Below are 17,541 nucleotides of genomic sequence, written 5' to 3'. Positions count from 1 at the left end.
TTTGATGTGCAGTTGCTCTTTTGTAAGAGAGACATATTTAAATGTTAATGAGGTGGACACATTGAGATCATCTTTATGATTTATCATTTATTCATGATGCCAGCAACTCTTGTTGATCTCAGTATATTATCAGTGTTTGTTCTTTAAAATATTAAGGTGGTTTGGCGGCTTTTTCTCCTCACTGCCTGCAGGGGTTTAAACAAACCTTCTGAAATGGAGGTTTAGTTGTGTCATGTCAATAGATTTGATATCAATATAAAGAAAGAAATGTGTTTTCCGAGGCAACACTTGAGAAAATAGTGTTTTAAGCTACTTAGCTAAATTTGAATACTTGAAAAAATGTATATAATATGAAGTTTCACAACACAGGGGTATGTCTGCTGAGGATGAACTGCACAAAATAGTCAAATGGTCCTGGTCAAACACAGATTTGGGGTGTGTGAGGGGCTTCACTGTCAACTGCAATGTTTTTCATCAGTTTAAGGCTGTTTCAGTGGTTCTGTATGTTTAGAAGCCTTGTAAAGTTTTACCCAGTACTGAAATGATCAGCAGTATCCTAATATACACAAACCCTAATACACATGCTATACATAGCTAGTTTTCTCAGCTATCCATCAACCTGGCTCTTCACAAAATGAATCTAGTTCTTCTTCTTCTGATCAGGAAAATAGGAAAATAGTTCTTTTAATTTTTGCACATAAAGAAGCTCAATTACAGGATAAAAGTACTGCTAGCTACTAAGCTATACACTTTAAAAACACCTTGAAGCAACTCTTGTTGTGATTTGGCGCTGTTGCGATTGTACATAAAATTGACTTGAACTGAATTTAAACCGAATACTCTGAAAATCAATAGATGTTAATGCATGTCATAGAGCTTCAATAATGATGGGAATGGTTTCAGTCTTAAACTTTACAGGCTTTCCATGTTTTTTGCGGAAATGTTTAAATATGTATAATATGCCAAGACACAAATTTTTTACTTTTCATTTACTTGTCAAAAGAAACATCTGATGTCCACCTTATTTGATGCTGAGATGTGAAATACTTTATTTATTTGATAATTGGGAACTTTAATAATTTGCATAATTAGATTTTTTTCCAGATTTTTTTGTGTGCATCAGTTGATAATGTGTTTTTTTTTTATGTTTTGCTCCAGGAAGGGGATAAAAGGCAGCTTAGGGAAACATCAGTCCACCCTTCAAGCTCAGAACGATACGTCCACACCTTCAGAGACCTGAGTAATTTCTCTGGATCCATCAACGTCACATATCGCTATCTCGCTGGTACCCCACTGAACCGCAAGAGTAAGTTTACTGTTTCTTTTTAATAGAAATTTACATTGAGTCTTTCATGGGCCGGGGCAAATTACAGTGAATTGTATTTGCAAGAAGAGGATGCAAAATTAAATTTAAAATCTGTGACATTGGGATTTAATGCATAGCAATAAACAGAAACTGCTCCACAGGGGCTTCTTTACCTCAACATTAAATTCTTCTTTAGTGCTTTGTGCTTTATTCACAAAGCTTTTATGTCTATTTTCCCTCATAGACAATAACTGTGTGCTGTTAAATAAGTGAGCACTGAGCACAATTGTTTATTCAGCAAAAATATTTAGAAAATGCTTTAGAAAAATACAAATGCATTTAAAAATTTGTATTACGTTTATTTTCTCAAATAATACTGGTGGACTTTGACATAGTTTGAATTCAAAGTGACTTTCAACTACGCTGGAACTTTGGTCATGTGATAAGGGCTGATTGTAAATAAAGATCAGCTGATGACCATTTGAAGGCTCAGGAAGCAACTAATAAGCAGACCTTGAAATAAATTTACTTAAACTCTAATTTCACGTTTACAATTTTAGGAGTATATTTTCTCAGACAGCGTTGAAACTTATGCAGTTCATCTGAAACCTGTCCTTTAAAGATGTTTTTGGAAATAGTGATCAAAGTTGACATTCATATTTTTTATTCACAGAGTATCTCACCATCGGGCTCTCATCTGTCAAAAGAAAAAGAGGAAACTACCTCCTGGAAACGATCAAATCCATATTTGATCAGTCCAGTTACGAGGAACTGAAAGAGATTGTGGTTGTCGTCCATCTGGCGGACTTCGACCTGGTCTGGTGTGAGAACCTGGTGCAGGAAATCACCAGGAAGTTTGCACACCACATCATAGCTGGACGTCTCTTAGTAATCCAAGCTCCAGAGGAGTACTATCCGTCTCTGGACGGATTGAAAAGGAACTACAACGACCCAGAGGACAGGGTCCGTTTCCGCTCCAAGCAGAACGTGGACTACGCTTTCCTGCTCAACTTCTGCACAAACCTCTCCGACTTCTACATGATGTTAGAGGACGATGTGCGCTGCTCCAGGAACTTCCTGACGGCACTGAAGAAGGTGATCACCTCCAGAGAAGGTTCCTACTGGGTGATGTTGGAATTCTCCAAGCTGGGCTACATCGGGAAGCTGTATCACTCCAGAGACCTGCCGCGCTTGGCTCATTTCCTGCTCATGTTCTACCAGGAAATGCCCTGCGACTGGCTCCTCATCCACTTCAGAGGCCTGCTTGCACAGAAGGACGTGATCCGCTTCAAGCCTTCACTGTTCCAGCACATGGGCTACTACTCCTCTTATAAAGGTGCCGAGAACAAGCTGAAGGATGATGACTTTGAGGAAGACTCCATAGACATTCCCGACAACCCCCCCGCCAGCCTTTACACAAACATCAATGTCTTTGAAAACTATGACGCCACCAAGGCTTACAGCACAGTGGACGAATACTTTTGGGGAAAACCTCCCTCCACTGGAGATTTCTTTATTGTAGTCTTTAACAAATCTACCAAAATCAGTAAAATTAAGATTGTTACTGGGTCTGATGACCGGCAGAATGACATTCTTCATCACGGAGCTCTGGAAGTAGGAGAGAAATTAGTTGGGACTAAAAAAGGCAAACAGTGTTCCTCTTATATCACATTAGGAGAGTTTAAAAATGGCAACATTGAGGTCCATGACGTAGACCACAAAATAGCCTTTGACATTGAGTGTGTACGCATTGTGGTCACAGGCAGCCAGAAAGAATGGCTCATTATCAGAAGTATTAGTTTATGGACTACGCAACCCCCCAGCCAATGATGACTATACAGAGACTTTTAATATGTCATAAAGGCAAAGGTTTTTATTATTATTTAGTAATGTATGTATTTCCAGATTTATTTATTCATTTTATATGTATTTATTGATACTCGTTTTGATTGCCAAATCAATCTATAGTTTTTTACCTGCAAGTTGTACTCTTAGTGGAGCATCTTCACAGTCATTCTCAAGGACTGTTCAGCTGACCTCAAAGTGTTCATTAACACATGTTGAAGTGTTACAGGAGTTTATCCATTTCAGCTTTTGATAGCGATCCTTAATACACGGCTGGGTGATAATTCACTGTTATTGTTTAGCAGCTTTAAGTAATATCATGTCACAATGTTCTGATTGTTGGGTTTTTGTTTAGCTTTGTTTTGACTATTCTCCTGCCCAAAGGAAAATATGGTTTACAATTTCAGTATTTTGTTTCTGTAACAAAATTCCATGAAAAGACTAAAACATACTATTTTGTACTCTCTATCTCCAGTGTGATATACAGCATGTTGTTTCTCAGTGTCGTTAAGCTCAGTTATCCAAAATATCATTTTACCCTGTTTCTGCTCTTACATGGTTGCCAAAGCACTAAATACAAAATAATGTATCCTTTGCTTACAGCGCCCAGCAGTAACAGCACTGGAGTTTTTGGAAAGTTTTGAGAGATCGAGCAGAGTTTTTGTGTTGGCTTTTTTTTTTCATGGGATTTGTTGACAATAACAAAGTTGTGGGGAAATTCAGTTGAAAGTGTAGTCATTAAGAGTTTTTCTTCATACATTCACACATTTAATATGCTCAAAATGATAACTGTGAAAGACGAGCACCGCATTGAACACCGTCAAGGTCATAAATGCATGATTATGCGTCCATTTGGTGTACAGTATCATTCATATTTAATAACTGTCAAATTTTAGAAACTGTTGAGCTGATACTACGCTCAGTCATCACACCCACTCACCCATTAGTAATTCAAATAACTATATATTATTTAGGAATGTTTTTGAAAGCTTTTCAGGAAGGCACTTCATGTAAATGATGAACACAAATTTTATTTGTAGGACACTGTACTACTGATTTGCTGCAGTTTTTTGTTTCGGAGTATTATGAAGTACTAATTTATAATTGAAGGACTTATTATTAAGTGTAACATGGTATTCTTTAAACAACCACCTTATTGAAAATCCTGTAGGGTTTTTTTTGTTGTTTGTTTCTTTGTTTTTGTTTTTTTTTATCATGACGGACAATGAACTGGCAAAAGTGTAGCCCTTGGATTTCTCTCTGAGGATGTCCCCTCTTGACCCTTAATCATTTTCCAGCTCGAAATCTCATCAGGAAGTGTCAGAGGTCATTGTTGCCTTGAATATTCATCAAGTAACACCAGATTTCTCTGCTTTAAATATTCTTTCCTGTTTAATCGTCTTTTTAGTTACGGGTAAGGCAAATGTGTGACTGAGTTGAGCTCTTTTTCAAACACTGTATATCCTGTCAGCGCTGCTGACGGGAGAGCACTGTTTGTGTTCGCCCATCTTCTCCAAGAGCTGAGATTAGATTGCACAGTGAGAAATGGGCCAGGTCTGCTCATACGACTCTTTCTTTTTTTTTCCTTTCTTTTTTAACAACACAGTTTTCCTCCTAGTAAATTGGTCTGTGTTTGCCTCACTCTCTACACCAGCAAAACAACATCTTCCCTGGAGCTATAAGATCTCAATTCGTTCTTTCCCCAGTGCTGGGCTCTCACTCCTTCACTGTTTCTGCTCTTACATGGTTGCTTCTCCGTGATCTTTGATCTCTGTTCATACAGTTTCTTTTGGGGGAACTTGCTTGAGTTTCCCCTGAAGATGCTTTTGGGCTCATTGCTCAATATTGTTAAACAGCTAACCTTCTAAGAATTAAGCAGACACATGGCATGTTAACTTATCATTGCCATGATACCCAAAGCAGTTCAGTACCATGCTTTAAAAGTAACCTTGTTGTGTGATCAGAATCTGCTATATGTCACATTAGTTTCTAAATTGAAGTGGTGGCAAGAAATGTTTACATTGTACCGATGTTCTTTAGGAACATGCAGCGCACGCAGGTCATCATTAAGCATGCTGGAACAGTTTTGTACAGCTTTGTTCCGCTTGTGTGATAGCCACCTGTTTCGTGTTTTCCCTCAAGGTCTTGTTCAGTGTTACAGATCGAGACCTTTCACAGATTGGCTTGTACTGCAATCTTGAAATTCTCCCTGAGCAAATCCCCCATGTACTATCTGAAATGAAATTAGAATGCCCACCACCTTACAATACAGCTTATTGTTTTTCCTCAACATTTCCCTGGGAAAACCACTATTCATTTTAGTAAATGATTCCAGGACCTGCATGGATCAGCTCCTTGGAGGGGATGTTGTTTGAATGGATGATGCTTGGAAGCACAATTTACATTGTGCTGTGCGTGTGTGTGTGGCATTCTTCGTGACACACATTGCGGTGCCAATTCAACCTAGTGTTACCTGCTTATTACCTGCCTATGAGCTATAAACACATGATGTTACCACAGGGCAGTTAGCTGTTGCACAAGTGGTAATGGATAGCTTTAATAAGCCTCATCTCCAAGCAGTGCAACCATGTTGTGAAGGTGATATTTGTGGAGGAGAAATTGCTGTCTGGTCTTTATATGAAATAAGATGTCAGCTAAAAGTAGCCACACACTGCAGAATTATGGACAGATTTACATCTTGAGGATCAACAAAGCCTGAATAAATTCCTCAAAAGAATATCAGCAAACTGCTGTGCAGAGCATTCTTTGCTATTGGCAATATGTTTGGAAACCTGAGTTCATACTATGGCCTTGGGTGAACCGCGTGAAAAGGATCCATTATACATTTGTCTTAATACTTAAAGGGCCCTTTAATTTTCTTAAGGTTACAATTGTCTAAAATCAAAGAGTAACTGCATCAAACCTCACCGGACCTGTGAGGGAAAAAGCAGAACTTTATGATTCACCTGCAGGAAACTAACTATCTAAGTTGTTCAGTTATATTGGCTTTGAAGGTCTAGTCCCCAAAGCTCTGAGCAAATGATGACTGTGTGAACGTGATGTGTGGGAGTTATATGAAACGTGAGCTGTCTTCCAGTGGAGCATGTACAAAGTGCATGAACAAAAGCATTTTCAGTGGATAAAACAACTCCTTTTGTATGTAAGGATCTATGAATTATTGTTCAGCTTCTGCTAATGAAATTGTTCTGAGTCTGTACGTAGAAGCCTACCATTCACCAAGTTTAGAGTTGACATGCTGTATATTGTTAAGTGGAGCGGGTGTGTTAAGATGTTGTTTCTGTGTCTGTTTTACTTTCCATCGTTCTCTAATTGGTACTGTATTGTAAGATGACATATATTTTTTTATACATATCATTTCAAATGTTGTATTGTAAATGCTGTATTTAAAAATAAGTTAGATTAAACAAATGAATGCTTACTTTGTTGTGCACTGACTTCTAAGACACACCAGTAAGCTCAATGGATCACAACATACTGAATATATGTCTGCAGTGTGTCGGGGCTTGAATCGTTGCTTTGAAAGCCCAGCGGATAACTAAACAGCATTTACATGACTCTAAATCAAGAACTAGTTTTGCTTCAGTGTGAAGAACGACATTAAAAAAAGATCATACTCTTACAACATACATTTTCACTAAAACTAATAATTGACATTTGAAGTTTCTTTAAATTTGCAGCAAGAGCGAGCCTGCTTTACTCAGATGCAGTTGTAGCTTAAAGCAGAAAACATACATTATTCATTTCAATATTCATAAGCTTTCTGCTCTTTTTCCTGCATACTTAATGAAAGTGTACAGATGATCCCAGAGAAATTGGGGGTGGTGTGTGAGGGGGTACTGTAACGTGTAAAGCTTTGTGCTCTTGGGCCATTGGTCAACACGAGTCACATATTTTCTGAAAATGCACTGTCAGGCAAAAATGCATTCTGAAGCAAACAGTGTTGTTAAAGTGGGACTTTATACAGTCTAACATGCTGTATAAGTTTTATGGCCGGTGTAAATGGATACATAAGCCTCTGTACGGTAAGTGTCTGTTTAACATGTGCTCAGTGCATTAAAAACAACACCATCTTTTATATATATATATAAATACAGGCATTTTACAATTTACAGTGTTATCAGCAGTGTTATCTCCACTTAGTAGATATACACTTAAACAATCTATTTAAACCCATCTCTTAGAACATTTTTATTTTGTAGAACGTTGTACAACAAAATGTACAAATTATGACAAAAAATAAAACTAATTAAATAAAGAAAAACTCCACTCCATGTTTGATTATATGAATGGGTGAATGAGGCATATTGTATAGGGTGCCTTAAGTGCTCAAATACAGTAGAAATCCCCATATAAGAAACAGCCCATTTACCATTTACTATGGGAAAATAAACAGGTTTTCCAACAACTATAAGATTAATTGCCAAGAAGCACTGTTACAACAACAATGCAAGAAATGATCAACCCAACATAAATTCCTTTACTTTTTCTAAGTTCATATGAAGAGCCAAGATAATATTGTTCAATGATAGCAGGAATAACAATGAGACCACAGAAGGTGGGCTGAAAACATTTTACACATTCCTAGGCCATAAAATGATACATCAGCACAATCTGCTGATTCTACTTTTTTATTTTATTTTTTATTTAGAAACTAAACGTTTATGTATGTTTATACACATGCATACGTACAATAAAAAAAATCAAGTTCAAAGTCCATTTCCCTTCACTTCAAACAGAGTTTAATTCATCAAATGAAGACAATTAGTGATCATCACTTGAACAAAATATGGAGGTGGCTGTCATGAACATTTATTATCTCATATGTATGTTTTTTTATGTATGTGTTGTTGGTTTTGGGGGGGGGGTTAACCAGAAATTAGTAATTTCAGAATTCAAGAGATCACATAATCAGAAGTGTCTCGGTAGCTGTAACCTAAATAAAGCTGAACTCCTGGAGAAAAAGCCACACAGGCATGTAAAGAACATGCAAACTGCACACAGAAGGAGGCTATCCTGGATCAAACTCTCTTGCTGTGAGGCTGCTGTCAAGTTTAAAAACAACACGTTTAAAAAAGTGTTCTTGGGGGATTTTCACTTTTCTGCAAGAATCCGATGAAACACGAGTGACAAGGTTATTTCCCAGCAGTGCGTGAGTGAATGAACATTTTATAAAGTTTTACAAAACCAAAATGAACAATGTCACTCTTATCTATAAAACCTTTCACTGAATCAGTGAGAGTCCATGAAGTTGGGAGATACAGGGACTGCTTTTAAAATATAGAGAAGCATAACATATTAATTAGAAGGAGTGGAATAATTCTCACTGACAACTGGAGTTTATTTAATCAGGAACGTCAAACAATGCTAAAGATTTAGATTTCAAATTTGGATGCAAACTAACTTTTTTTTTTTATAGAGGAATGGTACAGAATCAATAAATATTAGGAGTTTCATGACATGTTTAATAAAGGAGTTGGGACTTGATAGCACTGGCTCTGTTTCAGAGCCTCTGAGTGTTTTGTCACAGTCGTCTCTGTCTCGCTCCACATGCTGCCCTTCAAAGTCATCCAGAACCAAATGAAAGGTAAGCATACATGACGACCCGGCGCCCGAGAAACCACGGCTAATACACACCATGAAGGAGCCAGGGAGGCAAGTAAAAAACCAATATCCCACATAACAAGACCTGCGCTGTGCACAGTGGGAGACATTGGCCAATCAATGCTGTGGTTGCCATGGTGCTGCCAGCACGAACCTGCACAGGAGGAAAAACCCCACATGATATCAAACTGATATGGATTGTGTGGATTTCCTCATTTGCCTCTTGATCTGTCCTGCACTCTCTGGGAATTCAACATTGTAGATGGATTTTAATTCCACCTCACATGTCTATTAAGAAGCTGCAGCAATGTGTTCAGCAAATCAAAAGAACAATGGGCGAGGCTTGTTTGTTATTTTGGCTGCTTCTTCTCTTAAGGTGCAGATGCAATATGCTGTCATGCACACAGTAGTGCAGCATCAAAGCTTGTATATAGCTTTTGATTGGGTCCATTTTGTGCCTTGTGTTTTATGGAGCTCTTACAGCACAGACCCACGAGCCAGGTGCACTGGCTGAGGTTGGGCCAAGCTGGGGAAATGGTGGAGGAGAGATAAAAGACATATTGAGGAAGCTGAAAAGAAGTGTAATGAACAGGCAAATGGGCAAGTACGGGGGATTTGAAAGCATTGAATTTGAAGCAAAGCTTAAGGTAGAGAAACACAAAGCAGGCCCAGATGATGAATGACTCGTAATAACCTGGCTAGCAACCTGTGATTGTGTGCCTTTCAGTGATGGAGGAGTCCCCGAGCATTTTGGTGCTATCGTGTTGATGAGAAGCCAGTTACAATAGATGCTGAGATGCCTGAGCCAGCCTGTGCTGCTGGTTGTGGAATCAGAGTGCATTCCTAACAGCCAAAACTATGATGAAAACGGCTGAGGGTAAACAAAAAAAAACATATGACGCATTTGATCATCTTTTGTTTTCAGATGGTGGAAAAGCGAAGCAATGAGAAGTAGAATCTACTTGTGCTGACTGGGGGCTTCAGCTTTCATCAGCAACTGTATGTAAACAGCAGTATACTGGTATTCTTAACATGAGAAGTACGATTGATTGACGGCATGAATGGAAGGAGTGGTGGAATGCATTTATCTTGCATGTAAAGTTTCAGTGTACTCATACTTTCTATGCTATAATACTTTGCACTATATTTTTGGATGCAAATATTTCACTTTCTGACCTCTGTGCAGATTATTCAGACCTAAATTTGCTGCTCTTACACTGACGTTTGTATCCCAGTATCAGGTGGGTCTCCCACTTTGGATATGACAGGGTAGCATTAGCAATTTATAGCCATGAGACTGTGTTGTTTATGTTCTTTATCTTTCTCTGTCACACCAACCCTCTGCATATCCTCCCTCAATACATCTATGACTCTTCTCTGTGATCTTCCTATTTTCCTTCTGCCCAGCATCTCTATATTCAATACCCTTTGTCCAATATATCTACCATCCCTCCTCTGCACATTTCCAAACCATCTCACCCTTGCCTCTCTAGCTTTGTCTCCAAACAGCTCACCTTCTTTCTACTCTCAGTACAAATCCCAAAGTCGGCTCCAAACCTCAGTACACAGAGACTCCTGCCTGAGTCTCATACTTTAATACTGTTAATATACAGTTTCATCACGTGAGTTCTTTATGCAGTTCTCTGGAGGAGAGGAGTAGCTCTAGTTTTGTTGTTGTTTTTGATTTTTAAAGACTCGTTTATTTCTGCTGTGTATTTCACATGTCATCATGAGAGTCTGGAGTGGTTGATTTGCTTTTAGAGCAAACTTCAAGTGACCAGTTGAGGAACTGGCTGTCACACATGGGGGGGGGGGAAAAAAAAAAAAAGTAACGGCATATAACTGTGTAGGTCATGAGTTTAATTACATGGGCTAAGCCACAATCTCACTGCATAGATTATCCATTGCAAGGGCAGGCAACCTCAAGAAAATTCTTTTCATTTGCCGTCATGATGTTGAACATTAACCACGAACCCGCCCAGCAGAACACTGCGTGCTTCCCTTTAACAACTCCCATGGCATTTACAGGGTCTTCTTGAGGAGTGGAGATAAAAGGGACTGTGCTGCAGGCGCTGCTGGAGCCAGCTTCTGCCTCAAAGTATATAGTCCCTACGGCGAATGAGAGTTTAATCGCTCCCAATTGCTTTGCTTCACAAAGGTGTGACCCCCCCGCACCCCTCCCGTCCCCCCTCTCCTGTTCCCACCACCACCCTCCCATCTGTCTCTCATTGTTGCCAGCGAATAAATCTTGCCGCAGGGAGATGTGCTGCTACTTTTCCTCAGTCTCCTCTTCCCTAAAACCTTCACTTTCAGTTTTGTAATGCTTTCATCCAACTGGGAACAGGGAAAGGAGTAATCAAAACAATTACCTAAGTCCCATTTCGTTTCATATGAGACTTGTCTTTTTTCATGTGAATTGTCTGCCAGGATGAAACAGGTTGTGTCTTGGGGACTTTTTGTGGAACATCACACAGGCAGCAGCTGTCACAACACAAGAACAGCTTCAGTGGCATGCTGGTTTTACCAGCAGGTTTATCACTTGGCTCTTTCGACAAACAATTACCAAAAACAAAATGAAAAAGAAGAAGTGCAAAAAAAATTCACTTTAGTTATCAGAAGACCTTCATGGTAGAACTTATAGCACTGTGTAGAAAACAGACAGCGACAGTGCGCGTTTCACTATTATTACCTCTGGGGATTGTTATCTATTTTCTCAAATGATACAAAAAAAAGCTTCCTCAGTGACAAGCTTACCTCATAGTGTGCCTCATGATTAGCCAAACAGATGAGAAAAAGGAAAAAAATAAATAAATTTTAAAAAGCCAGGCAATATTTTGGCAGATCAACAGAGCTTTGACTTTGATGAGACAAAATGAGCTCACCACAAGATATAACATATTTCCTGGCCCTCCCCACTGCTCATATCTATCCACTACAGTATAACTCTCCGTCCGAAATTGTAAAGGCCTTAATTAAAGATTAATGTCAGGGTTTCTTGCATGCGCCGCTTAGATAACACATTTCCCAGGGCGCAAAGCTTAAAATCGCACAGGCTGGACACCAGATTTTTCAGCTGTCAGAACAAAAGCTCTCAGTTCTCTGGCCAACCAGATCTTTTCAGTTGAAGGACAAGCAATAACAGCTCCGCTACTGTCTTTTGCAATGCCACCAGTGTGACTGAGGATGGGGGGTGGGGGGGGGGGGGGTTTAATTATCATAGACAGTCACAGTGACACAATCAGCCAGTTGAAGACCCACTGCACCAACCGCACGTCCCTCTTCCCCCTCGAAACAATTACTGATCCTTGTCTTATTCATGAAGCCTGCTTATAATGCCAGGGCATCCTGCAGAGTGGAGGGATCTGTCTGTGAGAATCAGCCTTGTGAATGCCTTTCCACACACAATGGCGTACATGTATGCACAGGAAGCAATTCAACCACATGTATGCATGTGTGCTTATGTAAACATGTGTTTCAGCACTGTCAGACAGATGTAGATGAGATCTGACCAGCTCCAGTGGAGCGCCCCGCAGTGCCGGCAGTGCTGCAGTGGGGCTTGTTGCTTTAACTGTCACCTGACAAACAACGTCTTGTCCCATCATCTCTTCTTTGAGGACAATAAGATCCACAAACAGTGTCACAGCAACCACACAGGGACATAAACGTACATGTTCAAAATCAATATACTAAGTCTTATTGTGAGAGAGCTTGTGTAGGTGCAAGTGAGATAACTCTGATGGTTTGAAAGCCATGTAATATAGCCCTTTCTGAACACCTACACTGTAGCCGTCTCTAAATAACAAGTGTTAAAAGAACAAGAAAGAAAGAGACTTTCATAAAGTAGTGAGAGAACTCTGCAATAACCAGCAGCTGTCTTAGCCATAAGATAACAAATAGTTCTGCAGCACAGAGTGTCATATTTACTTAACTTTTCTGGAGTTAGAGAGACTATGTTACTGCCGACACTTTTACTGTGAGAGCACATCTTGAGCCTTAAACTTAGAGTGAATGCCAGTTTCAGTCATTAGTTTAGTTTGGTATCGCCTTTGTAGCTGTTAAGGTGATGGTTCAGTTTGCCCCGTTCAGCAGCGACTTCTGTGTGGTACTGGCATAATTATACAGGTGAACTATGAAACTGTGTCAGTGATCATACAGTATCCATAGCTGTAGTTCTATGGAGAATGCATATACATCGCCAATTTGCTTGTTTCATTAGCAATAACACCAGGAATAGAAAAGCCAGAGATGGCGTTGAATGGGTGAGGTCCATTGGTTTCCTTTATCAGAATGTGTGAAAGGACTTTCTGATAAGCCACTGACAATTACCAAAGAAACAGAGAATAGCCTTTGTTTAATTAACTCAAGTCAGATTAGCAAGAACATTTACTGAAAACGTACCTAGTAGACCCTGGTTGTGTTATCCTTGCAAAAAAGACCGGATTAACACTCTGCCAAGCCAAATACCCATGGCTGCCCAAAGCTCAAAACTCATTATCTGTGAACTGCTTAATTCGATTAACATTTGCTTAAATTAAACATTTAATTAGTTATAGACATGTGATAGTTGTAGACATATAAGACATCCTGGGTAATATGTTATCCAGGCATGCAAACAAACATATCAGGCATTTCTGGCAGGCAGTTACCCCCTTTCCTCCAACAGTGCCATGAGCAAGATCATTGTCTTGCTAATCATGTCAGTCATGTCAAGTGTCAAGTTTCTCCTAAGTATTAAAGCTCCTAATCCCTTCTTAGCACATCTTAGTAACATCGGTTGAATTCAGTTTTATTTATACAGCACAACAGTCGTCGCCTCAAGGTGCTTACAGTAAAAACCCATTTGGCAAGGGTGAGAAGGAAAAACTCCCTTTTAACAGGACGAAACCCCTGCCAGCCATCTGCCGCAACTATTTGGGAGTAATGGATAACTATAGGCCAACCTTTAAAGGTTCTGACTGCCTCTGTTAACTTAAATAAATGTCATGGGGTTTTTGACTTGGCATTTTGTTTGTGTTCTCCAGTGGTGGCGAACACTGAACTGAGTCTCTTAAGCCTTTTTTTTTTTGTTGCCCTTTGTCTCTGTCTGCTGTCTAACTAACCAGGGAGCATTATTCACAACTGACATTGACAGCCTTACCTGTGACAATAAACTGCATTGACATGGCTCTCCCTTCACTGCCCTTGCTGAAGGCTTCGGTAATGCAGCCCATATGCAAGCCCTAATTACTTTCTCCGATGGCCCCTGCAACAAGGTCACACTTGTTATGCCACTGTCCCATCCACACAATCAGATTTTTTACAAAGGAAGCTAATCTCATTCCTTCACAAGCCATTATCTTGATCGGACTGGCTTTTTACGCAATTTGCAACGCTGTCCAGATGAGAGAATGACTTTCCTTTAGGAGTGAAGACGCTCCTATCAGCATCCCAGTGAGAAGCTTCAAGCTGTCAGCCAACATCCACCAACTCCAAATTGGAGTTAAATTGAAGAGGCGTTCGGCTGGAGAAAGGCCAAGACAAGCAGGCCAGAGCACTGCTGCAGCGGCAGATGTCGATGAAGGTTTTTAATGGAGTTGAATTAATTCACGCAGGGTGTAATTTGTCCCGTGGATGTGGGAGGCGTACTAAGCCTGAACTTTTTCAGGGTCACAAGAGTCGTTATATTGATAAACATCTGCTGAGGCAGCCTGCAAATTTGCAAAAACTGACAGATCTGTTCTGATGTTGAGATAATGATAAATAGCATTCCTCCAGCGCGAGGCTTGTTGTAAAGCCAGAGCTGCACCCTCACATACTGTATGTTTGCCCAATACTGAGTAAATAGAGAGCGTTAAAGTAAATAACTGCCGATTTACTCTCCTAGTTAATTTTCCAAATTTAAATTGGCCAATTTATTGTTGAGTGAATTCTGTGCACCATACCGTGGAAAGGTTTTGGCTCTACAAGTAAGGAGGATTTCAAATGCATGTAAATGAAAGAGCTTTAATCTACCAGTTGTTAAACAGCAGAAGTTCTTCTAAGCAGTTTCTGAAAGTGTTTAGCTTTTAGCTCTCTAACTGTCTAACGTCAGCCACCACACTTCTGTTACAGGAGTCCTTGTTCTTGTAGTTGAAGATAGTGTATGACTCTGGTTGTATATCTCGAGTCAGTGACGTCCTGTAGAAAATTACATGAAGAATCTGATCATCTGAGGTGCCAAAAGCCTTTGCATAGTACTTTATCTTTATATTAAAGCTAAAAGTCCAATCCACATTTGTTTTTTCTATTCAGAAACATTTGAGAAAGGTTGTCTGTCTCTATTTGTTAGCCCTGCAACAGACTGGCAACCTGTCCAGGGTGTACCCCGCCTCTCGCCTTATGGCAGCTGCCGTGTTCCCCTCATGTTTGCTCACCACTCTTTTTTTTTTTTTTTTTTTTTGTGGTGTACATATTGTGGAGCCTTCCCGTCATCCTTTGTCCTGTCATCCACACTGCCTTCTGTTTCCCTTGCTCTGATTTCTCTGAGTTTCCCAAGCGTGTGTGGGATGTTTGGATTCTTTGTTATCTTTTGGATTTGGAACTTTGTAATTTTCTGGACCAAGGAGCATTAAAGCTTGTTTTAAAGTTTATTCCTGCCCCAAGAGTCAAGATTTGGGCCCATAAAGGTTTGTCAGCCTTATAGTGTTTCATGGCACTGCACAGCAGTCAAGTGTCTGTAGCATTTATGAGGCTTGATGTAACAGTACCAATCTAAAGAGAATTTGTAGAGCTCTATTTGACACTGAAATAAAGTTCTCATTCTTTCCTAATAGTTGGAAGCACACTGTTGCAGAATGTGATTAAAATGAACCAGTTGTAGTAATCACTGGAGAAAGACAACATTTGTTTATTAAGAACATTTCTTGTTCATTTGTTGTGTGATTGTTAGACTTCTCTTTCTAATAACTGCAGGATTTGTATCTCACAACATACATGCCTTGAAATGGCTACTGCTGTTACCTGGCACTGTGTGCATAAAACTGAATTAACTGAATAGAACTGAATTAAAATCAAATGACCATTTCAGGATTCTGACTAAAATCTATTTAAGCAGGAAATTATTACTAAAGAAGAACCAAAGGTCAGTCTTGAAATGATTCATGTCATCTTCTTGCCTCTTCCCACACCAGTATAATAAGTGGTCTGGATTAGCTTTGTGATGTACTGCCATCTGCTGGTAGTGAACGTGCATGTGCACAACTAACAAAATGAAACATTTTGATTTGTTTACAATCCATCTTTTGAAATACATTTTTCCTGACTGGAGCTAGGTTGGAGTATAGTAAACCAAGAAACAGACCAGTTTAATATAATCATAATATCTGTTATTATGTATCATGATGGGTAAAAGCCTGCAGGATATTGCTATTGCTTTTTGAACTCCTAGTTTTACAATATCCACAACTAAATCACTTAAAAGGTTTCCTTGATCGCAACACAAACAAGAAACACTGCACTTTGACATTTTCACTCGTTTTATTAAAAATAAACATGCAGTTAAAATGTGTTGCTGAATGTAAGTCGCAAGAGCCTTCACAATTGTGAACGTAACATCACAGGGTCATTTCTTGCATTGATATGACTTATTTTGTTAAGCTTTGAACATTTTTGTTTATACAGAATATTCAAACAAGTATAAGCATGGTTGTAGACTTAACTGATTTCCAGATGTTAACAGCTGTGAGGCTGTGAGGCCACAAAACACCACAATACTGCCCTGCTACAAAACCTGTTTCAGTTTAAAGCTACAACTACAATTACAGAATTGTGTTTTCATTGACGTGTCATAGTATGTGAAAAAATATCATTCCAGTTTTTCTTAAACAGCATATACTTTTCTGTTAAAATTTAAAGTTGACCAAAAAAATCCCAATGCTCTCACTTTATGATGCAGATTTCTACAAAGATTTTGTGACTGTTCTTTCTTTTTTCTTTTTTTTCTCTTGATATGTGACTCTTCCCCCTAAAGGTATACTTGAATTTCTGACAGCAGCCATTCACACAGTAAATCTGAAGTAGTTACACAACACCGCCATCCACTGCCCGTGATGGGCGCATCCAGTGTTGGTGGCCACTGACTTGAAAAGAATAATAATGAAGGTTGTCTATATGATATATTTTTAACCTTTGTTCATGCAAAGTTTGACCTTTCCTTGTTACACCTGATGTATTTGATGTATTCAAATGGAGCTATTTGAAACATTCTGGGGCATTCAGCTGTGCAGAACTACCTGGTTTAAAGGTGCGCCGGCAGTAATTTTGGTATGAAAGTTTAAATGGCAGCTTTAAAACTAACTGACTTGATAAATACCTGCAGTAACTGGAGTGAATGAAAAGCTAGAACGATGATGGCTGCATATTATTTCATCTCAGCGATGTAATTTAAGTTCAGAGGACCTTTTACCTTTTTTGTGTTACATTCAGAAAAAGATACCAAATGAACTCAGTTGGTAAATATCATAAAAAAGAAATTCGACATCCACCTGTATCCAGGAGCACAGTTAGATTTCGTTTCACATGTGGGACTTTGAGCTATCTGTCTCTGATATTTCATCTGTCACCCCAATACAAAGGAGGTGAACATCATTTTCCTTTTAGGTACTCAAAAATTGAGAAATTACATTTGAAGATTTTCTTGTAACCTTTCCCTGACAGAGAAATGGTTCCACTGAAATATGACCACATCGGGGTCTGGGGATTATCCCTGTTATCCGAAACGCTTTTTTAAAGGAGATAATGAGTCCATACCC

The 17,541-nt window shown here is 39.2% G+C and overlaps 1 protein-coding gene across 1 annotated transcript in view; it reads left to right on the top strand.

Moving 5' to 3' along the window:
- Positions 1–6,532, top strand: part of mgat4c (mgat4 family member C) — a 106,372-nt gene extending 99,840 nt beyond the window's left edge. The window contains exons 5-6 of the mRNA XM_085411134.1: positions 1,159–1,306; positions 1,980–6,532. Of these exons, the coding sequence (XP_085267260.1) occupies positions 1,159–1,306; positions 1,980–3,136 (1,305 nt within the window). The 3' untranslated portion in view covers positions 3,137–6,532. The remainder of the gene's footprint in view (positions 1–1,158; positions 1,307–1,979) is intronic.
- The last annotated feature ends 11,009 nt before the right edge of the window (positions 6,533–17,541 follow it).

Source organism: Rhamphochromis longiceps, linkage group LG7 (genome assembly GCF_057381845.1).
Source record: "Rhamphochromis longiceps isolate RC_006_pf linkage group LG7, R_longiceps_female_GT1.1, whole genome shotgun sequence".
In the NCBI taxonomy this organism is placed as follows: Eukaryota; Metazoa; Chordata; class Actinopteri; order Cichliformes; family Cichlidae; genus Rhamphochromis; species Rhamphochromis longiceps.
This window is presented reverse-complemented; position numbering and strand designations above follow the sequence as displayed.